Source organism: Megalobrama amblycephala, linkage group LG4, assembly GCF_018812025.1.
Source record: "Megalobrama amblycephala isolate DHTTF-2021 linkage group LG4, ASM1881202v1, whole genome shotgun sequence".
Lineage (NCBI taxonomy): Eukaryota > Metazoa > Chordata > Actinopteri > Cypriniformes > Xenocyprididae > Megalobrama > Megalobrama amblycephala.
The window spans coordinates 23,734,917-23,760,922 of record NC_063047.1 but is presented as its reverse complement, the minus strand read 5'-3'; the positions used below and the strand labels follow the sequence as shown (position 1 = coordinate 23,760,922).

The window sequence follows — 26,006 nt, the reverse complement described above, 5'->3', positions numbered from 1 at the left end:
GCAGGAAACTGACAAACATTTTTATGCACAAGAACAAATTTTGATGAATAATCACCTCAGCCAATTTTAAACAGGATATAAATCATGTTATTAAAGACTTAATATTTATTAAAAGCATGTTAATGCAATTGTGCAAATTTACAACATTATACAAAGAACTAAGAAAACAATGCTCTGCAGATGTCACTATACACATCATAGCATTTTTGTTTTTTTTCAGTATTTGATTACATTTAATATATAATTTACAATGTACAATCACATGAGCTCTTTTAACCACAGGTTCACAATGCACATATTGGGTACATTTTCTGTACTGAGAAAACTCAATACACAGAAAACACAAATCAGCAAAACTTGATTGACAAACCTAATAGATTTTTTTGTCCATTTACCCAAACAGAAGCCATAGCACATAACATATAAAAAGTTAAGGATTATTATTTAGTGTCAAGGCGTGTCAAAAACCACGGCCCAATGGAGTCCAGGCAACTGTGGTCCGAACTGGTCAAATATAAAATAAAAATCTCTTCTTAAAATTCCAGTCATTGATTACTGTGGTAATCTCAAATGTCTTGACCGAACTGGTCAAAGATCAAGTTTAACTGACATACTCGGCTTTAAAGCTTGGCTTTGGGTGTCTGCTCCAGGAGGTTCTTCATGTCTACCAGAGAGTCCTCCAGACCTTGAGCCAGACGTGCCGCATTAGTGTCCTGGCAGCTGTTGAAAGCAGAGACTGCAAAGTTAATGTGAGTATCCATGGGGTTGTAGCACACGCCGTAACCGTCAGGTACCACCGGACCGAAGCACATCACACAGTCTGTTTTAGCTGGCACCTGGAAAAACAAAAGTGCAATTCAATCTTGTGTAAGATTATAAGTTTTACATGATCTGATGATTTTAGTTTCACAGCAATATAATTTTAGCAGATTTGAAGTGCCATCTATTTCAGTGATCAGTTGATCATCACCAAAAATGTGTACAGTTAATGGTTTACGGTACCGCTCTGCACGTTAAACTGCATATCATACTGAACACAATGAGTTTGTTTTGCAAATGAGCATCTATTTCACTTCACTTCAGTTACCTCTGAGCCTGGACCTGAGAGCTCTGTTTGGCATTACCTGGCTGGTGGAGAGGTTGAAGTGCAGTGCCACAGCATATGAGGTATCCATGAATATCTCTGGCAGGGCGGCCAGGTCCTCAATAGCCTGCAATTTCAGTCCAAGCAAATGCCTGTCGATGGCTTGACCTCGGATGGCCTGCACGTCCACACACAGGATAAAGAAAATGCAATATATTTAGTGCAGACCAATAATGATTGATGCATATATTTACTGCAGAAACACAATGACGGTGAACTGAACATCCCCAGCATGCATTTACTCACCATGTCTGTGTAAGCTCTGTGTGCTTTAATAGCTTTGTCTAGCAGAGCCACTTTCTCTGTGTTCTGTCAATCAAATTGAGATTGATACATTTACATTTTCTTTCATGCCAGATCAAATTTACAAAAAGTTGGTAAAAGTTTGGGGTCAGTAAGATTTTTTTATTACTTCTGGAAGAAGTCTTACCACGGCTGCATTTATTTGATGAAAAATATAGTAAAAACAGTAATACTTATTACAATTTAAAATAACCATTTTCTATTTAAAATAGTATAAAATGCGATTTATTCCTGTGATGGAAAAACTGAATTTTCAACAAAATTATTCATTGGAGAAAAAAAAAAAATTACTGACCCACAAACTTTTTAATGCTAGTTTATGAGAAGGTGGATTCAACTCAAATGTGTACTAGAGGTGACCGCACATGTTTGGCCGGGTCATCCATGGCTTTGACGAATCTGGCAGAGTCAACTGAGGTTGAGCGTATAGTGTCAGTTCGGCCCAGTCTGAACATGCGCAGAGAAGCGCTCTCATAGGTAGGACAACAGCGCTTGTAAATCCTGAAACAGAGCATCAACTGAATAATCTAAACTTATCATCAATTTCATAATAGCAATAACCTTGCAGTTAAGATAGAATTATGGGAAATAATATTAATGGCAGTGCTGGTGGGGTTTACCTGTAGTACGCCAACTGGAGAGCTACCTGAATAAATGCATCAGGGCTCATCTTCTGTGACTTTGGGAAATCTTTGCCAAAATGGGAGAACACATTGACTTTTATGTCCAAGTCATGAACCATGCTGTAGAGGAAGAGAAGAGATTCAATATTTAACATACTGTAAATATTACTGTGAGTAAGTGGAATATCTCAGCTTCTCACATGTTCATGTTTTGTTTGGCCTCCTCAATGTCTTTTTTGATCTCTGGTGTGATGTTGAAACGAAGCTTCTGAGGCATTCGCAGCGGGACCATTGGGGTACGGACCATCTCTGACTTCTTCCTGTACAAATATAACAAAAAAGTGGTAAATCTTAGCTGTGTTATCCATGGTTACAATCTAACCATGATAAAACAGTTTTTCCTCATTTAATCATTGTTAATCTTACGTATATTCCACCACATGGTCGATCAGTGATACGATAGGAGGGCCCTCAGCGGGGGCATGTTCATAGATCAGCCCACATGTCCCATCCTCTCCAATGATAAACTAGAAACACAACAACAGTATCAGAATATTGTACTTGATTTACATTTACATTTACATTGTTGCAGAACCTGTTTTTACCCTCTGTCTAAACACTGTTTCAGTTTCTTTAAAGCCCCGTCTGCTCCGATTGGTCAGTCGGCCCCACTCTGTTGTGACTGGCCTACCGCTTCCAGGCCTTATAACTACTATTGTTTGAGGGCAAGCCAGAGTAGCTAGCAGGTGGGCATTATGCAAATGTGTAACATGTTGACATAGTTATGTCACAGACATATTGGCAGGACTACAAACGAGGCATTTCAGACGTGTTTTCTGTTGGAGTAATTAACTCCCTTTGCCGTGGACTTTGTGCTTTGTAACTTTGCAGATTGTTTACATGCACAAAATGCTACTTTACACACTACAGGAAAAGGTAAAATCAAAAAAAGCATAATAGGTGCCCTTTAAGTTTACTTTCTCATGGGTCTAACCTGCAATGTTTTGTCGAACCAGCGATTTCCACTGTTCCACCTGCTGCCCCCTCCATGCAGCATCTGAACTCCAGCTCGGGTGCGGTACATGTCATCAGACGCGCGCGGCAGAGCAGCATCCAGACAGACTGTGAAGATACTCTTCTGAATGGCTCTCACCGACTCTTTATTTGTTTTATCTGAAAGGGACATTAAAAAAAATAAAAAATAAGGAACAGCATAGAAAAAACATATGCAAAGCAGGCCTCTAGAGTAAAGTTTGAAATAAAAATCTTTTGTAACATTATAAATGTCTTTACTATCATTTTTGATCAATTTAACGTGTCCTTGCTGAATAAAAGCATTAATTAAAATCATAGTGATCCCAAACTTTTGGACTCTTGTGATTTAAATGTTTTATTTTTAGTTAGGCATATTAGCATTGCCCACCCTTAATGAGGTTGTTGTAAGCTTTGCCCCAGCTGTTGCGGTGGTTGGAGGTGAGGATGCCAATAGGCTCTTTGTTGGATTGTAAGGAGGAGTTCCAGATCTTCTCCAGCTGAAGGTAGATCTGGTCTACGGTCAGTGGTGTGCCGTCACTGTTGTATACATCCAGCACAAAGAACTACAAGTTTAAAGAATGAGTTAAAAAGACACTTATTGCTGTACATCATCAAGTATCAAGTCAAACGGTATTAACAGATCACATTCACTACAGTCCTGGATGCAGAAAAATATATAGAATATTTTAAAATATATATTTAATAAAAAAATTGCATGGCATTTTTTCATGGCAGGTTAGAAATATTATAGGCTGTATGCTACTGGAAGTTACATTTAGACCCTGTTTGGAACTTTGTAACAGGGACTGACCTGAAAGTTGTGCACTACAGTGATATGTGTAGGAGGTCTTTTGTCCAAGGCATAGTTGACCACTGTGTCCCTCTTTGTTCCAGGGATCCGGCAGGACGAGAGCACCTGATAGTACTGGTTCATACAGAGTGGCTTTCCACCCAGATACTCCACTGGCAATGTTTCACTAATCAAAGAGCAAAGACATGATGTCTGACTGGACTATTTTACTGAACTTTATACACTGAATTTAATCAATAGTAATAGTCATGGTCATCTAAAGCATATGCAGAGGAAAAATGTTTCACTTACTTGTCAATCATCCTCTTGAAATCTAAAACCCCAGCGATCAATTTAGCAGCATATCTGTGAAGAACAAAAAAATATATATATACATATATATATATATTTTTTTTTAACAGTCATTTTAAACAAGTTTCACATCAACATACGGCCAATAAATGTTTCTACTATTAATACTGTAGCACATGCTGTGCCATGTGCCTTTGACTTATATGACTTATGATATGGACAGAACACACTTTGCTTCTGACCTGTGAACAATTTTAGCTGTCATATGTGTCGAGAATGGCTTCAAGCCAGCACTTTACTGAGAGCAACAGTTTATACTCTCTGAATTTGCAAAGTTCAACTTGGCAAGAGAGGGTTAGTCTGTACAAAGTTCACCATAGAAGTAACTGGAAACAACTGCCTCACCCTGCTGTAGTCACTCTGGGTTAAACCGTTATACACAAAAATATAAAAGTCATAAGTCTTCATCACTATTTCTGTTTTGTACCCCATTGGTAAACAGTTTTTAAAGCATAAAAAACAATCAAACAAACAAAAAAACCTTTTATGAGGTTTAAACTTAAAACAAGAAAATAATATTGTCCAATGGAGTAAGAACAATAAACCTAATTCATGATATATGAAATATATCTAAAAAGTATTTTTATTATTATTTATTATCACAGGTTTGCTCATCTTATTTTAGGAATGGTTAGATATTTAATTGGAAAACATATATATAAAATATATTTATATGTTAAATAGAAACATTAAAATATATTAAATATTTTTCAGTGTATGACTTTAATCAGTTTCATAAATATCAATAAATATATATTTACAATTAAGTAAATAAAATAAAAATACAAAAATAAAGATTTTTCAGGTTCATATATATAAATATATATGTTAAAATATATCTATAAATCTATATGTTAAAAATATAAAAGTTATTTATATTTTTAAAACATGTTCATAAATTTTTAACAAATCATTGTATGACAAATTATTATTTATTTTATTTTTAAACTATGTGTAGGCAGATAACAGCACACATTTAGTTTTAAATGACACAGTTTTTGAACAACTAAATGTCCCATGTTAAAATCAGTTGACACTTCTTATGATATCTGAATCCACACTGGTCTGACCTCATTTGGCCTTGACGATCACTGAACACCATACGGGGAAGGACGACCCCAGGACTCGAATGAATAACAACAGGCATCCTGTAGTCTAGGTAGGCCGTTTGTAACCACCAGTCAGAGAGCTAGAATTGGAAATGATACAGAGACAATGAGAGATAAGAAGAAGCCCTTGAAAAGAGCTAGTCTGCCCCTAACAAGTTTTTACCCAGTTCTCCATCTTCTTTGCTCGTTGTTCCAGGCCCTTCTGAAGTCTCTCTCCTACACCGCCCGGCTTCTGGAACTCCTCCAGTAGATGCCGGGTGTGATTCAGCTCCTCTGGGTCCACGATGGGATCCAGGGCAGCCAGATAGCGGTCGCATGTTTGTTTCAGGGGTGGCACTGGAAGCTTAGGCAGACCCTCCTGATGGGCCAAGTAGCGACCCGTGATCCGTGTCACTGACACTGGTTTTACCAGGCCGGAGGGTTTCACCATGCCGGCCTTGACCTACAAATATTCCAGATAATATAACAGCAACTGCATTTTATCTTAAAACAAGGTACATAGAATAATCTGATTTTTTGGTTATTGATGATGACTGACATGTTAAAAGCGAAATCACATTTAAAAAAAAAAAAAATCTATTTCGCCTTATAATATATATAGAATGTATATTATTAATATGATACTTTGGCATTGGCCTCTGAAAATGATATTATCATATTAGTACCTAAAAGTGTCCAATTATTTCACACAAATGCACATTAACAAGCTAATCTAGTCCTACATTTATAAATAACTGGACATGTTAACTGTAATAATCAAATAAAAGACACATGAGTCAGCATTGCACATGACTGCCAGTAATGCAACATGCAATACGACTGTTGCGCATGTAATTTACAAACTTAAGAGCTTTATTAGAGACCATTTACACATTCACACAATGTGTAGTTAGTTACCTCCATTTAGAATTTAAAAACTGTCAGTGAACACTGTTTTCTTATCAATGCCATGAACTTCCTACTGCCTTAGCACTACCGCTATCTAACCATAAACAACCTGCATGTCAGTAAAACACACCTCATTACACGCCGCTCAGACTGTCAGCTACCCTTGTTTATGTCACTTAAAAGATCAGACTATGTTTAAAAACAGGGACATATGAATTGTTTACTCACCATCGTTCTGGCAAGAATGCCTAACATAACTGAAGTTCACTAAAACGCCCCCAAACCAAGGCCTGAGAGGAGGGACAGAAGCGGTCAGAGTCCACTGAACGTGAGCTGCAGAAAACCCCAGAGCGCCATCACTGCTGCGCTGCTCCACTCCACCGCTAGACGGCGCGCGAGTGACGAAAACACACTCCAAGCCCAGCCCCTTTTGCGTCATCTTTCTACTGAATGAAAGACGTTTTATTTATGAAAATAAAGGAGATTAAGTCTTTAATTTATCTTTTAGAACTAAATTTCACATTCATAAAATAAATTTGCACACTTCAAGGTACATACGTTTTTACTCTTAATAGTTTTTTTTTTCCTAATTGCATTTTACTTTACTATAAATCTATGCGACAATGCAACATTAATTTTTTTTAATGTTTATAGTATTTTGTACTAAATTATAAATAATTATACATCACAGATAACAAAAAAAAAATCTAAATAAAAATACATTGATGATAATTACATAGTTAACAACACGTCATTTGATTCTTGCATTTTAAATCGTGAAATAAAACCACTTGCTAAATGTACATATTATGCAATAACAAATATTATTTTCGCGAAACTGCGGGTGAGAGTTCAAGGGTTGTGTTTTCATGTTCAACGGTAAACATGGCGGAGACTGAGCAGTCGTCAGGTAATTCACATCAATCATATCTTCATTCAATCGCGTATAATTCACTAGCGATGATACCGATAATATAAATGTTATTATTATATATGTTGTCGTTCAGCATCTGAAGCGGAGAAAGCGACGTGCGTGTGCGCTTTAGTTGCGGTCTCGCCGCGCCTCATGTTATGAATCAATGATAGACTGACAGCTCTGCGACGTGCACATATATATGTCATTACGCATTTTATGTGATCATATGAACCGAGATTATTATTTATTTGCAATATTAAATTACTTAAAATGCTCTTTTAGATCTATTTTGCGAAAATAATTGGCCTAGCGGTTGAACACATTTAGTTTCAAAGTTGGCTAACCCATCTGTAAAAAGAGCATCCGGACTTGTCTTTAAAAGATAGAGTGCAGCATGTTGTTATTTTCAGATATGTTTGTGTATAATGGAATGTAAAGTTTTTGCTCAAAAAAATTAGGTAGTTTATCTCTGACGGAATGTTTTGGGAAATAGTTGGAATAAACTTTGTATGTAAATAGGATTTATCACACTTGGTTAGAGAATTATAAGCATTATGCTCTTTTGTACAGTGATATAGGCTCATATGTTTCCTGAGCAGAACCAGCGGAGGTCTTTAAGGTTTAGGTACACCCATAGACTATCTTGCACATTTTTCCTCAGGGTACGAAAGAAACCTCTTTGTGTAAGGGAATTATTGTAAGGGGGGTTTATTGCAAGTGGCTGCTAGTCCCTCAGTCTTCCCACTACTCTTTAAAATGAAGTAGACAGAAATATATGTATGGAAATTAATAGTAAATTAAGTACTTAATGTCAGTATGCCAAAAAGGGTCAAACCACAGAACTTTGTGTTTGTACATTGTTATTAGACATTTATTTCAATATCTATACTTTATTTTTACCCCAGCATTTACACACATTGAAGTGTGGTGTTTATTGCCACACAAAGTCATGAAGGTCTCTTTTCAAACCACAAGAATACAGGTTTTCAACTGCCCGTGTGTAATTAACGATTATAGTTAAAGGGTTAGTTCACCCAAAAATGAAAATAATGTCATTAATTGCTCATCCTCGTGTCGTTCTACAGCCGTAAGACCTTCGTTCATCTTCTGAACACAAATTAAGATATTGTTGATGAAATCCGATGGCTCAGTGAGGCCCCTATTGAGAGAAAAGCCATTCAAACTCTCAAGGTCCATAAAGGTACTAAAAACATATTTGAAACAGGTCATGTGAGTTCAGTGGTTCTATCTTAATATTATAAAGCGACAATAATATTTTTTGTGCACTTTTCAACAATATGGGCTGATTTCAAAACACTGAAACACTCGAGTCAGTGAATCGGAGCGCCAAAGTCACGTGATTTCAGCAGTTTAGCCGTTTGATAGGAGATCCTTATCACTAATTTGAAACAAAAGATTCATAAAGATCAGAAGCTTCATGAAGCAGTGTTTTGAAATCAGCCCATACAGATGTTGTTGAAAAGTCGTTATTTTGGGGGTTTTTTGGTGCATAAAAAGTATCTTGTCGCTTTATAATAATAATATATAACAATATCTTAATTTGTGTTCAGAAGATGAACGAAGGTCTTACGGGTGTAGAATGACATGAGGGTGAGTAATAAATGACATAATTTTCATTTTTGTGTGAACTAACCCTTTAACGCATTAGAGGCTCTCATCCAGAGTTATTTAAGTACTTTAGCTGCATGTGTGAGACTACTATTAACATTGATTCTGAAAGGGCTCTAGTCTAGATAACATAAACACAATCAAAACGTGGATCAGAACCTGTGGAATGAGTGCATGATTATCAGCAATGCATGTGTGATTTTGTAAATCTTATCTATCAAGGCAAGCTTTAATCCTTTCTGTCAGATTACCATAAAAATACTGGGATTATAACCTTATGTTTGATGATGATGATGATGATGATTATTACTTATAATATATTTAAACATTTAATAATTAAATAAATATAAATCTTTTAGATATAATATATATTTTAAATAGATATATTCTAAAATAGTTTAGAAACCAAATTTTTATCTGATATTTTTAGTTCTTATTAGTTTTATTATTAGTATCAATATAGTATTAATTTGACACTAAAATTGCACGTTTTGTCTCTTGCACAGGCTCCTCCCATGAGGATGACAAGCTTCCCAGTCCTGTCAATTTCAGCTACATAGTGCCAAAGAAGGAGATTAGCATGGTGCCTGATATGGGAAAATGGAAAAGATCACAGGTATGTTGTACAACCCACTATAAAAGTAGTTTGTCTGCTACATTGAGAGATATAGGGAAATGTAGCTCACTTTCAGTCTTATTCCCCCATATCCTTAGAGTTTAAAGATAATAATAGGAAGCTCTATTCTTTACACAATTTTTCTTGTGCAATTAGTTGCAACAGCACCATTACATTTTAAAGAGACAGTTTTAAAACATAATTATTATGAGAACCTCTGGATATACTACTCCTGTACTGGTTCACCCAGTATTTTTTTTTTTTTCTCGTTAGAAATGTTTAAAATACAGAAATGAAAATCACTGTCCTAGAAAGAGCTAATTCTGTAGTCAGTAGGTCACTGACTCATAGTGACAGTCTTGTTGAAATCACACAAATGCATGACTTCAAGTTTGAGATACTAACCTTTGATGTTTACAAATATATAGTGTTTCTTTAAAGAGATTGATCACCCAAAAATGCAAATTCTGTCATTAATTACTCACCCTCATGTTGTTCTAAACCCGTAAGACTTTCATTCATCTTCAGAACACAAATTAAGATATTTTTAATGAGATCTGAGAGCTTTCTGTTCCTCTATAGACAGCTACACAACTACCACTTTGATGCTTCAAAAAGTTTATAAAGAGATTGTAAAACCAAACTGAGTGGTTTAGTCCAAATTTTCTGAAATTGCACTATCATTTTATATGATGAACAGATTGAATTAAGGCTTTTATTCACATATAAACATTGATCAGTGAACATAAACAAGCTTGACACGCGAGAACAAACCTCAAACGTGCTGCGTAACACACGAGAATGAACCTCGTTGGTTCTCATGTCAAGCGAATATGCTTGAGCTTCCGTTTACCACAACTAATTTGTGCGTTGATAAATATTTATATGTGAATAAAAGCCTAAATGAAATCTGTTCGGTGTATAATGCGATTGAGCCTCTTCAGAAAATTTGGGACTAAACCGCTCAGTTCATATGGATTAGTTTTACCATCTCTTTATGAACTTTTTGAAGCGTCAAAGTGGTAGTTGTGTAGCTGTCTATAGAGGAACAGAAAGCTCTCAGATCTCATTAAAAATATCTTCATTTGTGTTTCAAATATGAACTAAAGTATTACGGGTTTGGAACAACGTGAGGGTGAGTAATTAAAGACAGAAGTTTCATTTTGGGGTGAACTAACCCTTTAAAACTCAGGGTGTTTTTCAAAACACAAAAGCACATCTAAACATATTTACATTATTTGAGCAAGTTTCTGTTTTGTGTAAGTAGGCATACGCAGACTACATGGGATTCATTCTGACCATGAATGAGGGCGTGAAGGGAAAGAAACTGACATGTGAATACCAGGTGTCTGAGGTGGGTCACTGTTTTGCTTCTCTAAACTGTTGTATGTATATTTTGTGTAACAGATGAAGTAACTGGTATATATGCTCATAGAAATGTGCTTGCATACTTTTCTTTCATATTAGACAGTGGAGAAGTTGCTTGCTATGTTGGGAACATTGGATTGCTGGATTGATGAGACGCCACCAGTAGACCAGCCTTCTCGCTTCGGCAATAAAGCTTACCGCACATGGTATGCCAAACTGGAGCAGGTAAACACTCATATGAAATCAAAAATGTTTACCTTTAAACTGTTATAACTTGCTTTGGAATCACAGTGCCTTCAGAATGTATTAACACCCATTTGATTATTAATTGTTTTGTTGTGTTTCTATTGAACTTTTCAGGGCAGTATTTGAATAAAAGTAAAAGAATTGGTTGCTTTTTCATGGCATTGTATAATTTGTTCGGTGCTGTTTTGTATTTCAGGGCAGTTGGTTTGAGGTGAAATGATGTAAGAGTGTTTTGTGTTTGCAGGAGGCAGAGACACTGGTCACGACCGTTCTGCCATCAGACCGTCATGATGCTGCTCCAGAGATAGCCGTGTACCTGAAGGAGTCTGTGGGCAACTCCACCAGGATCGACTATGGCACAGGTCTGTGTTTGAATATATGTGTTTATTGTAATTGCATTTCTTATAGGTTTGTGTGTGGTTGTTTCTCCATAGTTGTTTTTGAAGAGAAATGTCACTTTTATGTATTAATCCTTAGTATATTCAACTGTCACATCAAAGCGTCAACTATACTTTCAAATTTTGAAAAAGTCTCCTGTTTTATGGATCATTTTCACAGACTGTTTCCACGGTTATTAACATTATAAATATAGGGTGCTTCTCAAAGAGAAGGCTGTATCCTCCTAGTGAGGCTGTTTCCTTACTAGTCCAGTCCTTTGGAGGCTAGTAGACTAGATTTTTCCTCAGCATTAAATGCTAGAAGGAGAGTGTGCGTGGCTACATCATGTTCCCGCCCACACGGTCACGGCACGAAAATACTATTAATACTTAATTTTGGAAAAATGCTTTATATTAAACGTCTTTATATTAACTGACTTTCTATTAATACAGTACAGCGAATGACATCCATCTGTGGTCTCCCAGTTGTTTACATTATTGGCAGTTTAGTGTTAAGTGATTAATTTACACCAAAACAAAAGATAAAATGTCTGCCTTCATCTCTGAAAACATTATTTGTCTTACATTTCACAATGAACTCAGACAAGCTCAGTGCCTACTCATTTTCCTCATTTTCATGGCAGCTGAGATATGCAGCCTTCCGTTAGAGAAGCACCAATATATATGTTTTTTATTTTCATTCTTGAAAATTGAATGTATTTTTATAACCCTACACTTTGTGTTATATTACATTAGCATTAAATGACAGAATACTAGTTAATGCTGCTGCATGAGTCTTTCTAATACAATAGCTGATGGAGTGACGAAATTTGACATCTTTCTATTTTCTGACCTACGTAATCAATCTCTCGTCTCAATATATTTTCTCTCTTTTTTAAAATAGAAATGCTATCGTGAATTATGCTATTGGAGCGAATGGGAACGCAAAAATTATATTTGTTATAGTTTTCGTTGTAGAAGTTTACAAAACTATGACGACTTCTGCTTCTGAGAACCTTGGAAATGTAAAAAAGGTCCATTATGTACCCATGACAGTGTCCAAGTATAGATTTAATGTAGTTTTTCACAATTGCCACTAGAGGGTGCTGTTGAAACACAAAACAATTAGATGATGTTGAGAGCTTAACATGATTCAGATACTGATTTAAATGATTTCAGACCTTAAAAACAGTCCTTGTTTCATTGACAGTCTGGCATGATTCACACTTTTGTGAGAATAATTAAAAGATCCAGCTCATAAGAGTCATTCATTTGTTCATTTAAATGTAGCCAGCAAGGACGCCGCAATAGAAATAGAATTGTCTTGCCATTATTGCGTGGTACAATGCCATTTTATATCTCATCACATTCAGTTCAGACTGTAAGCTCCTCACAAATTAGGCAAAATACAATGTCTTTTTCAATGGTGCTGTAGGATGAGCAGCAGAAAATTCTGATTGCATTATGTAGCATAAGAAATAACATGTTTCTGTGTGCAGGTCATGAGGCGGCATTTGCTGCGTTCCTCTGCTGTCTCTGTAAGGTGGGAGCTCTGCGCATTGAGGACCAGCTGGCCATCGTATTTAAGGTTTTTGAAAAGTTAGTGAATTTTCTTATTGCTTCACTTCTTATTTTGAATATAACTTTCATTGTTCTCAGGTGAGATCTGCAACCACCAGCAACTTCACTAAACAAGTTTGCAATTTACTGCACACTAAATGCCAAAATAGTTTTGGCAGTGTATTTTACAGCTGTGGTTGATGGTGTAAAGATGAGCTGTGGAGAACTCATTTGCATCAAGCATTGTGATCTGGTTTAGGTATCTGCGAGTGATGCGCAAACTGCAGAAGACATATAGGATGGAGCCGGCGGGGAGTCAGGGTGTGTGGGGCCTTGACGACTTCCAGTTTCTTCCCTTCATATGGGGGAGCTCACAGCTTATAGGTAACGGAGCCTTCTTCGTTGCCAGGTTTGGCTCTTATTCTGTAATGTTTAGTATTAATTGCATCCTGGCAGGGAGATACTGCCATGCTTAGTCTTTAACAAGACCAATCTCAACTATTTGTTAGACCTATACAATATTTAGTATTATTTATATACTATTATAGTATTTATTCATATTTTTGAGTTAAATGAAAATATAAAAATAAAAGCTTTCATTTTAAATGTGGTTTGTTTTTCAGTTTTTGTTTTAGTAATTGCAGTACAACTTATTTAATTTTAGTTTGTCGAAAGGCAACATTTTCATTTTAGTTTAAGTGTTTTGTCTAATATTTGTATTTCAGCTTTATTTCAATGAACAAAAACTATTTTAATTTGTAACTTGTTTTTTAATTGGTTAAATCCTGATTAATTGTTGCGTGCAATGACAAACATGGAGACACCTAGTGGTCACACTAAGTAATTGCACTGTGTGTTTGTTCTGTGTGTCTGTTTGTCTATTGTGTAGACCACCCAACCCTGGAGCCCCGACACTTTTTGGAGGACAAGGCCGTAAACGAGAACCACCAAGACTACATGTTTCTGGAGTGCATTAAATTCATCAATGAGGTATGTGTTGTCTGGCGTCTGGTCATGTTTTGAGCGTAAGATGGCAAGACCATTTTTAATGTCATTTTCATTTTGTTGAGAGGATAAAATTTTGTTCACACACAAACAGAAACGCTCTTACATTCCATTCATGTAAATACTTACAATATAGTTTAAAACTCTCTCTCTCTCTCTCTCTCTCTCTCTCAGGGAGGTTGTGTTTGGCCTCCACTCACATGAGTCATTTCCTTCCTTCCCTGCACGTTGTTGTGAATCACTCCTAAGGCCCCTAGGGCCCACCCCCTCCTTTCTCTTTCTTTTCCTCTCTCTCTTCTTCTCTCCATTCCTCTGTGAGGGGCTAGTAAGTCTCTGGAAAGTCCGGCTTGACGAGAGCAGTGTGTGTGTGGAGTAAAGCCACACAGCACTGCCATTCATAAAGTGCTCTTTCCCAAGGGCAGTCCACTACCCCTCTCTCTCATAAACTCTTATGAATAGGCCTCATAGTACAGTGACTTGATGATGATAAGTCAATTACCACTACTACTGAAGAGTTCATAATCTTATGATAATATTCTCATAATTCTATTATTATGTTTGTTTACGTTACACACATAAACTATCATTCAAAAGTTTATGGTCAGTCATTTTTTTTTTTTAAATAAATAAAAAATACTTTTATTTGACAAGGATGCTTTAAATTGATCAAAAGTGTCAGTAAAGACATTTATGTTATAAAAGATTTTAAATAAATGCTGTTCCATTGAACTTTCTATTAATCAGAAGGATAATGTGACAACTGCTCAACTTTGAAATAAAGTACATTTTCACACATTCATTAATTGAAGTAGAAAAGTGTAATAATATTTCACAATATTAGTTTTTTTACTGTATTTTTGATCAAATAATTGCAGCCTTTGTAAGCATAAGAGACTTCTTTGCAAAACATTTAAAAATCTTGCTTTTTTCATCCTTTTAAATTTTTGTTTTGCATATGAAATATGCGATATATAACCCTTCCTTTTTCTCTCTCTCTCTATATTTGCCCTTTTCTTTGGTCTGTGATCACCACACACAAGATCTTACCACAGTTGAAAGTGTGGTTGTCTTATTCTAAGTAGTCTTGTAGGGTTTCCATACACCTCAAATCAATCATGTTTAAACATCTCTGAGATCAGAATCAGAAAGAGCTTTATTGCAAATTTACCTTGATATTGAACCTTCCAATACACACATAAATATAACGAGACAACATAACATTTAGGAATAAAAATATAGAGTATATGTATAAAGACACAGGTTTAGTCAGAATATACTTTTACAGATAATGAACAAATTTACAGTATTGTAAATAATAATATGAATAAATAACACTAAATAACTGTACTTTAAAATGCAGTTATTATTATAACTAATGTAGATGACTGTGCATTTCATTATGCTCCATTAAATACAGCTTTAATGTTGTTAATTGCCCATTGCATCTTAAGTTTACTATCATCTCCTAAATCACTATGTATATTTCCTCTCTTCAGATGAAAACAGGCCCTTTTGCTGAGCACTCAAATCAGCTTTGGAACATCAGCGCTGTTCCTTCTTGGTCCAAAGTAAATCAAGGTCTCATACGAATGTATAAAGCGGAAGTAAGTATCATGCTATTGTAAACATTAACACATGTCAGCAGTTTTTGATGTTGTAATATATTAAAATTAGTGTGATACTGACTCCTTATATAGAGTATGTAAATGGTACATTTGGTAGTCTGTGAACTAAATCCTTTTTATCGTAACAGAAAAATATATTTTAAAAAAACAGTCTGTTCAGAAAGCAGTATTTTGCAAGCTACCCACTCATACAGTCTGCATGAGACATTTGTAAATGCGTCATTATAAATGCCAAGCCATAGATTCTCGGATGTGAAGTTTTAAGACCGGAGCTGAAAGAGTTAATGGGGCAAGCATGCGTTTGAGGGGAAGAACCGCGTGCCCCACCCCCTCCTCCAAAGCCCACATCCTGTGTTGTTGAGAAGACGCCGGTGCTCCCTCCTCCTCCTCTCCCTTCAGCACAGAGCGAAGCTGAGGGGCCAGTCTGTCTGCAAATTCCCCTCCTCCTTCCCTCTCTCTCTCTCTCTCTCTCTCTCTCTCACCCTGTCTGTCTTTCCCCACCCCCGTATATATCACACTCTCGTTCTCTCTTTGACTCCATCAGCCGGGGACTCATGACTGTTACTGATGTCTTTTAAGTTAAATGCTAAGAGAGTATGAAAGCGATTCATATGGAAGTTTTATATGTGAAAGGTTTTAATTCTGTATCTGTGCGACATTTCAGTGTGCTTTTGTCTCAGTTTCTCTTTTTCTACATTGAAATACATGAGAGGCTTTTCCTTCTCGTCTCCTTCGGCCTAATGTGTAGTTTGAAGATCCTATACACTTCATAGTCAGTTGTCTTTTATTCAGCAAGCATACGTTAAACTGATTAAAAGTGACAGTGAAGACTTGTAGGGCTGCCCCCAACTAAAGATTTTCCTAATTGACTGTTAGTCGTTCATTTAAACTATCAGTCGATTAGTTGGAGGAGAAATATGAAACCATAATAATGCATTTAAAAAATAAATTAAGCGCTCAGGCGCGCACATAAAGCTTGCCGCAGTGACACCAGCAAACATCACAAAAACTTATCTGAGATCAGAATGCAAAAAAAATAAATGACCTATAATACAAACAACCTCATCTTAAAAAAAAAAATTATATGAATAATAAATAAATAGCATCAAACTGAAACATTACAACAATTTGTACAATTAGGCTATACCCGAATCACCGTCACTCCGATCTCAGTCTTCTCAGATAATGAGCTCCATGTCTTGCTCACAATGAAGCCGTAACACCGGCATTTGAGAAGATGTGCTCTGATGGTGTGGACGTGGAATTTAAGTTAAACATGCCGTGCAGTAAGTGCGACATTTAGCTTCCTCACTCCACATGAACACTTGGACATGCGGCTATTAGCACACATTTATCTAGCTTAACGTTAATGATAGAGCGAGCAGCCTTGTGAAGTGGCTATAGGCTACTACTAGCATGTTTTAAATGATAAGTCATGTTTGAGGTCGCACGTCACCTTTTTGTGGTCATTCTTTACCTTCTCCAAATGTTCCCACAGCACTTTGGATTTTCTGCCCGACATATTACCGCATGAACCAGCCGTGTTAATGATCTGTCGCTGCGTGACTTCGCCAGTTCCTGTGGAGTTTTCTTTCTGCGACTAACCGACTGATTAAAATTTAGTCAACCAACCCTCTTCTCGACTATATGGGCCAGGCCTAAAGACTTGTAAAGATTCCTATGCTGTTCTTTTGAACTTTCTAGAAAATGTATCACTGTTTTCACAAAAATATTATGTAGCACAACTGTTTTATCATTGATATGTTTCTTGAGCACCAAATCAGGATATTAGAATGATTTCTGAAGGATCGTGTGATAGAAGATAGAAAAGTTCTTTTAAATTACAATAATATTTTACAATATTACTGTTTTTTTTTTTTTAAATGAATGTAGCCTTGGTGAGCATAAGAGACTTTTTTCAAAAACATCAAAAAATCTTACTGACCCCAACCTTTTGAACAGTGTGTGTGTGGAAATATACCTCTGTATATTTATAGTTTTATCCTGTTTGGACACCATGGCATAATTAGACATTTTGAAAGCTAGTAAATCTATTCTCTTGCTGCAGAGTTAATTGATACTAGTAAACTCTTTCTCTGTCGCCCTCTCACAGTGTCTAGAAAAATTCCCCGTCATCCAGCATTTCAAGTTTGGCAGCCTGCTCTCCATCCAGCCAGTCAAACCATGAGAGACAACAAAAAGAATTAGCACCTTGTCAGAGAGTACAACCAAAACTCTGACTTTGGACAAGAGCGCTTCAGTCATGTTAACAAAGCTCAATATGCATTCTCTTCACCAGAGGTGCTTGGTCTTACTCCTGTAGATCTACTTTCCTGGAGAGTTTAGTCCTAAACCTATTCTAATACATCCTATCCTAAAATATTTAAGTGAACCTAAAGACCTTGATCATCTGGTCCTGGAGTATTTGAATTGAGTTGAGCTAAACTCTGCAGGACGGTAGATCTGAACACCACTGCTCTTCACGATCTACTAGTTGTGCATATGAAATCACACTTCTGATATTCCTCCTAGTGATGCAGTTTGTCTTTATGGTTTTATTTATCTATTCCCTGCAAGCAGGAAGTTGAACTGCTACTAAGACACCTGTAGTGAGCACTCTCAACTCAGATATGCACATATACATTTTCATCTGGATTGGCATTTATATTTATTTATGTGTATATAAAGATCAGAGCTTGTCACAATGAATGGTTGAAGGCTTGGTTTTGGTTTAATGGATTCCATTTCCTGTGTGCAAAGATTTGAGGCCAATGAACAATAATGTGCGTTTGTGTGTGTGCGCGGGTGTTGGTGAGTTTATGGAGCAAAAAGCACTTCTTGACTATCTTGCTGTTCAGTTATCAAAGATTGCTGAGGCGTGTTTTTGCTGTGAATGGTTTTGATGAGTGTCATTTTTATGTAAGACATTTATAAGTTGTCAACCACTTCAGTTTTACAATTTTGGCTGTGCTTATGTCTTTCATATTCATTTAACTGAAAATAGGACAAGTAATTGGTTTATAAAAATGTCAAAAAGGCTTATCCCTTATAGTTTGTAAGCAGCCACATGTAGCTAATACCATAGTCTTCCGTTGCTAAATGAAAGCAATGAATTTGGATCCACCAGTTCGGCATTATGCTAAATCAGTCAAGCATTTTTGATTTCTAAACTTTATTCTGTGTAAATAAATGGTTTCAGTTTGCTTCAGGAGATGGTATCATTTAAAGAACAGGTTACATGCATGTTAAAATTACTGAAGTATTAGTGCAAAGCTTTTGTTACTCAAATGCAGTAACTTGATGCTGTTAGAACCCAACGAAACATCTATACATTGATAAACGTGTCCTGGATTGACAATGAAATCATTTTGAAATGAGAGGCACATTACAAACCGTATTTAGTCCTGGGCTACTTTTCTGGTTTAAGCAAACCAGTGTTTTTGTTTATCATGGGTTAATATGGAATGAACAGACCTGGATTGACTTTTCCTAAAAGCTTTGTAGGCGTAAGTAGATCATGCAAACCACTGGCATCAATGGTCTCAAGATCTACTTAGGATTACAGTGCTTTTAGGAAATGCAGCCCTACTAGGTGTTATATGTTGCAAAACAATTCCTTTAGCTTGGATGCTAGCAGCTGGTTGCAAAGAAACTTTGTGACAATTCATTTGTAATCATAACTTAATGGTTTGCTTAGTTTAAGGGGTTTGTTGTGACCAACCTCAAATTAAGTGCCTTAATTTCACAAGACTAACCATTGTCAAAATAGTGTCTTAAAATGGGCTTTTTGAGTTACTAGTATTTAATAAAAATGTTTAAATTTTTGAGATGCAGTGGAACTACTGGGTTAATAATGGGACATAACACTTAACACATGTTTATCCACTTCCTAACCACCACAATTAAGCTTTAATTGAATCATTAACATTGTGACTTCTAATAGTAGAGGGTTAACGATTTTTGAATTAGGTTTCTTTTCCTCATTAAAATATACAGTTTACTGAAATTCTAAGTAGTTTCAGCAGCGTCCTGTTATGTGAAATGCTATAATTAATTTAAAACTGATATATAATGCAAATAAAAGGTTTAATTACCTTGTCTGTAAAAGAAAGGGGTAACACTTTAGTATAGGGAACACATATAAACTATTAACTATGACTTTCCCCTCAATAAATTCCCAATTTACTGCTTATTAATAGTTAGGAAGGTAGTTGTTAAGTTTAGGTATTGGGTAGGATTAAGAATATAGAATAAGGTCATGCAGAATAAGGCATTAATATGTGCTTAATAAGTACTAATAAATAGCCAATATTCTAGTGATATGCATGCTAATAAGCAACTAGTTAAAAGACCCTAAAACAAAGTGTTACCAAGAAAGGATATGTAGACTAAGTATATGATATTGGGGTAAATTGTTATTATATAAATGTATATGTACATTTAACATAAATACTGATGTTGAATAAAAAAGAAGAAAATGGACATGGTTTTATTTCAACCAGCCCAGTGCATTTATATAGGTGATTTTAATTTTGTTATATAAAATAAGGTGTTTTTGAAGCAAGAATCTTTAGTGTTTTTTTTTAATCTACAAAGTGCTCCACAAGACCTACACCCAGGACAGGCCGATTCACATTCTGTCTTTCCAGTTGAGTCATTTTCAGTGGTTGGCAAATTCAGCATCTGCCCAGTCACTGTAGTCCAGCCGCCCCACTGTGAAACTCCGCACAGCTTGCTGAGTAATTGACACGAACGCATGTCGAATTTACCCCCAACACCCATCCGCCTCCCCCGTTTCTATTCAGCTGTATTCAGACGCAGACTCCACTGCTGAGTTCAACAGGCGCAGCTGAGATAAGATAAGATTAAAGTCGTGCCTTTTGTCTTCATTAACATTTGATGTTACCGTTTCACAAAGCTGCTCATTTTGGAGAGTGTAAACAGAAGCGTATTTAGTATATATATCACGTCCACTGGCGAATGAAACACGTGCTGTTTATGTTGAATGTTCTGTGTACGTGTATAATTGACGGCGCATGGATCCTTCCTTCACGTCGTAAAAGGAGAAAATCTGCATTTGTTTCGTGCGCGCGCGCGCTCTCCATGGTAGCGTTTCCCGCATTTGCCACGCGGAGGAGCTCGCCACACACCACAGACTATGTAGTACACAGCCTGTCAAAAATTAAACAAATATACAAACGGTCTTTTTATAAAATAGATTTGGTACCGTTAGCACAGACGCCTTTTCCCTAATATGAGCCTATTCAGACCAAAACAAACAAAGGGCTTAAATGTAACTTTTACGCTCATTAAGCCGACATCAATTTAACCTTGTTGAATCATTCAGTTATTTCAAAGATGTGTCCGTCGCACTACAAACCAAGCTAGAACGTATTTAACGGTTTTAAATGCCTTGTCGTAATGTAAAATACAAACATACCGCGCGACCGCATTACCTGCTGACATTTAAAAATACGCGAAACGGCTATATTCGTCGAAAACAGCCAAGACAACGACCTGATAATAGCCTATGTATGTTGGACGTTGATGTGTCGGGCGTACTGCGGTGCAGTATCTCAGATTGAGAGGAGTCGAGAGGTTTCGGCTACAGATGAGAGAGAGAGAGAGAGAGACCAGAGAGAGGACAGGGAGGGGAGGGGTGGAGGGGGTTGCAGGGAGCAGCGGATTCGAGGTCAGCCCGAGGTGCCGCTACATAGGCGCTCTAATACCTTCATTCATTGATTTTGAAGAACACCACCATGTGGCATACAGCAGAGATAACACAGTCTGCAAGTTTAGCGAGAGTTTCTGGCTAAAAAAAGTGCGCGCGCCTTGAACACAGTGCCCGCCAATAAGACGTGACGCGCGCGTCAGGCAAAAGTTTTCTTTTTTTAGGCAACGATATTTGCTGCGAAACTTTCATTCTGAATGTAGGGTTTTCTATATTTTATGCTTTGTTTGATTCTGTTTATGGTGCGTAGGCTATACTTTCCCTTCTCATTAGATGTTTTATTCTTGGCCTACAGGTGACAGTTTAATATCCCACAGGTAATGGCAAATAGGCTATCTAAAATTAAATTTCAGGTGATACAAAACATGTAAACAATGCTGAGAATATTCATTTTAGTATCTAAAATTGTACATGCACAGTTTGGAGAGCCATTGAGTGAAATGTTTGCCCTTTAGTTCTTGATTAGAAATCTAACTAACATTAGTGAGATATGGAAAATGTGGCAAATATATAATGACTTTGACCTTAATTGCTGTGGAAATGGCAGATGAGATGTGCTAAGGATGTTGCACTTTGTTTATAAGATTTCTCTATTGCTCACTATCACCAGTTGAGGCCTAAATTTGAGTGTAGCTGTAATTGACACTCTTGGTTCATCGAGAGAAAAAAAGAAGAGGCAATGCAAAGTAAGTTTCATTTTTTATTAAGGTTATAAATTTTAAACAAATACTTTCTAAAACAGTTTTACCCGGTGATATACAATTTAATATGCACAAAAATACAAGAATACCAACAAAATATGGAGAATACGTCTGAAAACGTCTTTAATTCAGTACACATAGTGCTTATATAATGTGAGGACGTATGGCTAATTTATGAGATTGCCTTTTTAGAACAAAAGGTCTAAGTTTGTAGAAAATAAAATCAAACCCACAAAACCAAGCAAATGCTGGCATCATGAATTACTGTGAAGGCTTTAACTTTTTCTGAGAGCAAGGGGGCGGGAAATGGTTAATGCTGGAGACTGGAGAGTCAACAAAAATACCTGGTGGCAGATTAAATCACGGCGTGCATTATGGGAGTTGTAGTGTTAATTAATGGCCCCAACTTTCAGTGTTGATGAGGTGACTGGCATAGGCGAACTACAAACACACTCAGAGGAACTGGAGCTGTAGGTCAGTGCAGTCAACAAAACGCACCAGTCCTCGCCACTTTCAACAGCACAATTCATAATACAGAAAACAACAAACTCAGACAGGGAGGGGGTTCAAATATTGCACCTTCATTAGCCTACTTGATTGCCTTGTATGATATTACAGAATGTAGTCTGTTTAAGCCAGTCCTCTTCCTGTAGCTCTACGTTAATAACAACAACAACAACAACAACACTAGCTCAGATGTAGTCTTGTTGTAGTAGCCTGTTCTACTGGTAGTCGTTAAGACGTTAAAATGTTACAAAATATGACACGACTGCTTAAAGTGTATTGTGTCTGTGAGAAATAAGCGTGCAGTGGGTAGGCTTCTCCGTTTGCAGCCAACATTACATGACTAGTAATGTTATTTTACAATACATCTTTGTGAAAGTTCCTGGGAAGGGGAGAGAAAAGAGAAACAATCCACGAGCGAAACATTCAGAGACTTTCCATGTTTGTGGCCATAGCTAGCAGTCTGCGTTGGGTTTAAGGCAACGAAATTCAACTTCGTATTAAAACGTTTGTTGTAATATCGACATTTGTTTTAAAGGATACATCACAAGTGGTAGGCTACAACCACTGTCCGCCTCCCCCACTGAAACGAAACTAAAAACAAACCAAATAAAAAACGCTTAAATAACTTTGCTGCAAAAATAAAAGTCAATTTGTCTTAGACTTTGTACAATTTCATAAAGTATCTGTATTCGCATTAACCACAGAGTCAAAAGGCTACAATAGCTCTCGTCCAAGCCCCTAAACTCGCCAGGGCTTGTTTGCTACAGAACTGTCCGTTTAAGGCTTGCTCCAAGTCCGCTTGTCTGCTCACCAGTCCCGTAAACCCCGAGCCGAAGATCGAGATGAGGTTGGAAATGTTCGACGTGTCCAAATGCTCCGTGCTCACGTACGAAGAGTCCTCGAATTTCGCTCTTTTGCACGGCGTAAAATCCGGTACCTCCTCGATCTCGGACACGTAGTAACCAAAGTCAAGCTTGCGTTTCTTGGCTGGGCTCTGTGCGCCCTGGCAGCACTGTTGGAGCGAAGCGCAGCAGTCCTGGTGCAAATACCCGTTCTCCACTGTGGTAACGACATGCGTGTCCAAATCGAGCACTGTAGTTTTGTTGCAGTGCATGTTGTTTACCGGCGAAAAGTCACAGTTGGACACGGGGTAGGCTTCCGCGCAGCAGCTGCGGTAGAACGAGGGATCCGGAGCCTTGCAGACCTCTTCGTTTTGGAGAGCCAGGGGCACCGAGCAGGCGCTGCTGGGCTGGATGTGCTGCACCGAAGGAGCCTGGTGACTGACGGGTAAGAGCGCGCCGCAGAGGCTCGCCGACTCGTTCGCGCTGCCGCAGCAGTCCCCCGTCTGCTCCTCGCAGTCCTCCATCAAATCGAGCGGGTTCAGCTCCTGGATCTCGTTGCAGACGGTCATCACCTCCTCGTACTGCTGCATCCTGTAGATTTCGGCGTACTTCTCGTTCATGTAGACTTGCCTGGCGTTCCTCAGTACGTAGGAGACCAGCAGGTTTTTGTGCAGCTTGATTCCCCCTCTCTGCGTACGGGAGTTGTGGATTTTCCGTAAAGATATCGAAATGAGACTTTGTGCATCCACCGCACACTCCATGGTGTTGATCATGGTCGGGGTCGTGATGTTTTCCCACCGCTCCGACGAAGGAAACAAACTTTATTTTAGTCAGAATCACGATATTTCGCACGGGGACGAAGGCTTAAGTCAGCTCTGTGGAGAAACATTGAACGTGGTCGTTTCTGCCTCAACGTGTGAGCGTAGGCAATCATTAGCCTGCGCTTGCTGCCATAGTATATATATGGCGAAGAACTTTACGCCCACTTTACCTTCGGCCAATCAGGGGCCGAGAATATCGTTGAGTGACAAGCAAATTCCACCCAGAGGTTTCGATCTCGTCCAATCACAGAGAGGCGGTTCTTCTGTGCTATTCAAATTCCAAACTGACTTTACCAAACTGGAATGTTCTCATGAGGCGCATTGTACATCTGAGTGCGTGCTCTTGTCATGTGTGCCGGAGAGACTCTACTTGAAGGATGTGACACAAAATATTTTTTAATAAGTACCAAAGCACTCTGTATTAGTTAACATCCCTCGCCGTTTTAATAGTCATTATAACTGACTGTTTTACTGATTTTTTTTTTTGTTGTTGTTGTTGTTGTTGCAATCTATATTTTAAGAACATTATACCCATTTCCAACTTACATACAACTCATACAAGCATATGAAACGTTAAACTATTGATCATAACTATCATAATCTATCTATATAATTTATTTTTATTTCATATGGATTATAGCCTAGGTAAATGGAAAAAAATAATGTAATGGAGGATTCAGACTCAAACATAGCAGTAATGAATAATCTATGTAATATAAGCTATTAAGTATACATTACATATACATTACTCTTAAACTACATTATAGGCTATTATGTTTTTTTTTCTAATATGCATGACAAGAATATAGGCAAGACAATGCTGCAGTTGTCTAAAATGTCAATGATGTAGAATATCAATAATCTCAAATAATGCAGATAATGTAATAGCTACAAACAGTGTGAATTCAATATTATGTTTTTAGAAAACAGTTATTGTTTGTAAAGTATTAATTGAGAAAGACAAATAATTCAAGGCAAACTATTTACTTTAGAATATGTTAAGGTTCATTTATGCATACAGTTCAGAAATGCAAGAACACTGTGGACAATACTGATATAATTTGGATGTCTGAGATGTCAGAGTCAAAACAGATGATGAATAAAGTTTGCTCTGGAGTATTTATTTCAGCATAGATGTATTAACAGATATTAATTTACCCTTTGGTCTGTAAGATGTTCATTCACCCCAAGGTTCTATCAACAATGACCTTAAACTGCATACTGGGCTTCAGGACAGAACATATTCTAAAAACTTCCTCATAGGACTGTGTCATATAATTTCACCATCTTTATAGATTGTTTCAACACAAACTTTTCACCTTTGACACAATAATATTCTAGAAGAATACATCTGAATGACCCCTCTCTAGTAATTCACTCTGCACCTGTACAACGTGGAAAAAAAAAAAAAAAAACAAGTTGTTAATTTCAAAAAATCAGATTTGCTTCTGTGCATGTCAAACATTTGCTGCATTCCCAAATTGCTGTACATTCTTCTGGTGTGATAGATTACAGTAGTGTTTGAGAAAATCATTCAGATATTCCTGATCATCTCTCTCTCTCACACACACACACACGCACACTCAAACACAACCTCAGATTTTATCTTAATAATGCCTAAAATCAGAAACACCCAAATCTTCAAAAAATCAATAAACAAGTAGAGTCACCAACACTCACTACAAACATAAATGATTATAAGTGTATTACAATCATGTATTAAAGACCGAATGGAATATGAAAAACATAAAGACACTGACAATTAAGCTGTTTTACAATTTAAGATGAAGCTTATAAC

At 37.1% G+C, this 26,006-nt stretch overlaps 3 protein-coding genes across 3 annotated transcripts; 1 reads left to right on the top strand and 2 right to left on the bottom strand.

Moving 5' to 3' along the window:
• Positions 1-82: 82 nt before the first annotated feature.
• On the bottom strand, positions 83-6,649 carry crata (carnitine O-acetyltransferase a). Its single transcript, XM_048188429.1, has 14 exons — positions 6,493-6,649; positions 5,540-5,818; positions 5,338-5,456; positions 4,208-4,261; positions 3,917-4,082; positions 3,494-3,668; positions 3,065-3,243; positions 2,497-2,597; positions 2,271-2,390; positions 2,068-2,190; positions 1,813-1,948; positions 1,391-1,453; positions 1,125-1,262; positions 83-836 (listed from the first exon to the last, which is right to left on the bottom strand). Exons 1-14 carry the CDS (start codon positions 6,517-6,519, stop codon positions 621-623), a joined length of 1,896 nt encoding a protein of 631 aa, XP_048044386.1. The 5' UTR covers positions 6,520-6,649; the 3' UTR covers positions 83-620.
• Positions 6,650-7,028: 379 nt separating this feature from the next.
• ptpa (protein phosphatase 2 phosphatase activator) lies at positions 7,029-19,439 on the top strand. Its single transcript, XM_048188431.1, has 10 exons — positions 7,029-7,174; positions 9,316-9,425; positions 10,693-10,779; positions 10,893-11,018; positions 11,284-11,401; positions 12,916-13,015; positions 13,236-13,360; positions 13,866-13,966; positions 15,478-15,585; positions 17,720-19,439. Exons 1-10 carry the CDS (start codon positions 7,063-7,065, stop codon positions 17,792-17,794), a joined length of 1,062 nt encoding a protein of 353 aa, XP_048044388.1. The 5' UTR covers positions 7,029-7,062; the 3' UTR covers positions 17,795-19,439.
• Positions 19,440-22,024: 2,585 nt separating this feature from the next.
• On the bottom strand, positions 22,025-24,332 carry ier5l (immediate early response 5-like). Its single transcript, XM_048188419.1, has one exon. It carries the CDS (start codon positions 24,158-24,160, stop codon positions 23,252-23,254), a length of 909 nt encoding a protein of 302 aa, XP_048044376.1. The 5' UTR covers positions 24,161-24,332; the 3' UTR covers positions 22,025-23,251.
• Positions 24,333-26,006: the final 1,674 nt, after the last annotated feature.

Excerpts from the sequence above, each read along its gene's own strand:
- ptpa (XM_048188431.1), top strand. The coding sequence starts at position 7,063 with ATGTACATATTATGCAATAACAAATATTATTTTCGCGAAACTGCGGGT. Across the intron at positions 13,016-13,235 it reads GTATTTAAGGTTTTTGAAAA|GTATCTGCGAGTGATGCGCA; the intron begins GTTAGTGAATTT and ends GATCTGGTTTAG. Across the intron at positions 13,967-15,477 it reads GCATTAAATTCATCAATGAG|ATGAAAACAGGCCCTTTTGC; the intron begins GTATGTGTTGTC and ends TCCTCTCTTCAG.
- crata (XM_048188429.1), bottom strand. The coding sequence starts at position 6,519 with ATGTTAGGCATTCTTGCCAGAACGATG. Across the intron at positions 4,083-4,207 it reads TTCAAGAGGATGATTGACAA|TGAAACATTGCCAGTGGAGT; the intron begins GTAAGTGAAACA and ends CTCTTTGATTAG. Across the intron at positions 2,598-3,064 it reads GGTTCGACAAAACATTGCAG|TTTATCATTGGAGAGGATGG; the intron begins GTTAGACCCATG and ends TTGTGTTTCTAG.
- ier5l (XM_048188419.1), bottom strand. The coding sequence starts at position 24,160 with ATGATCAACACCATGGAGTGTGCGGTGGATGCACAAAGTCTCATTTCG.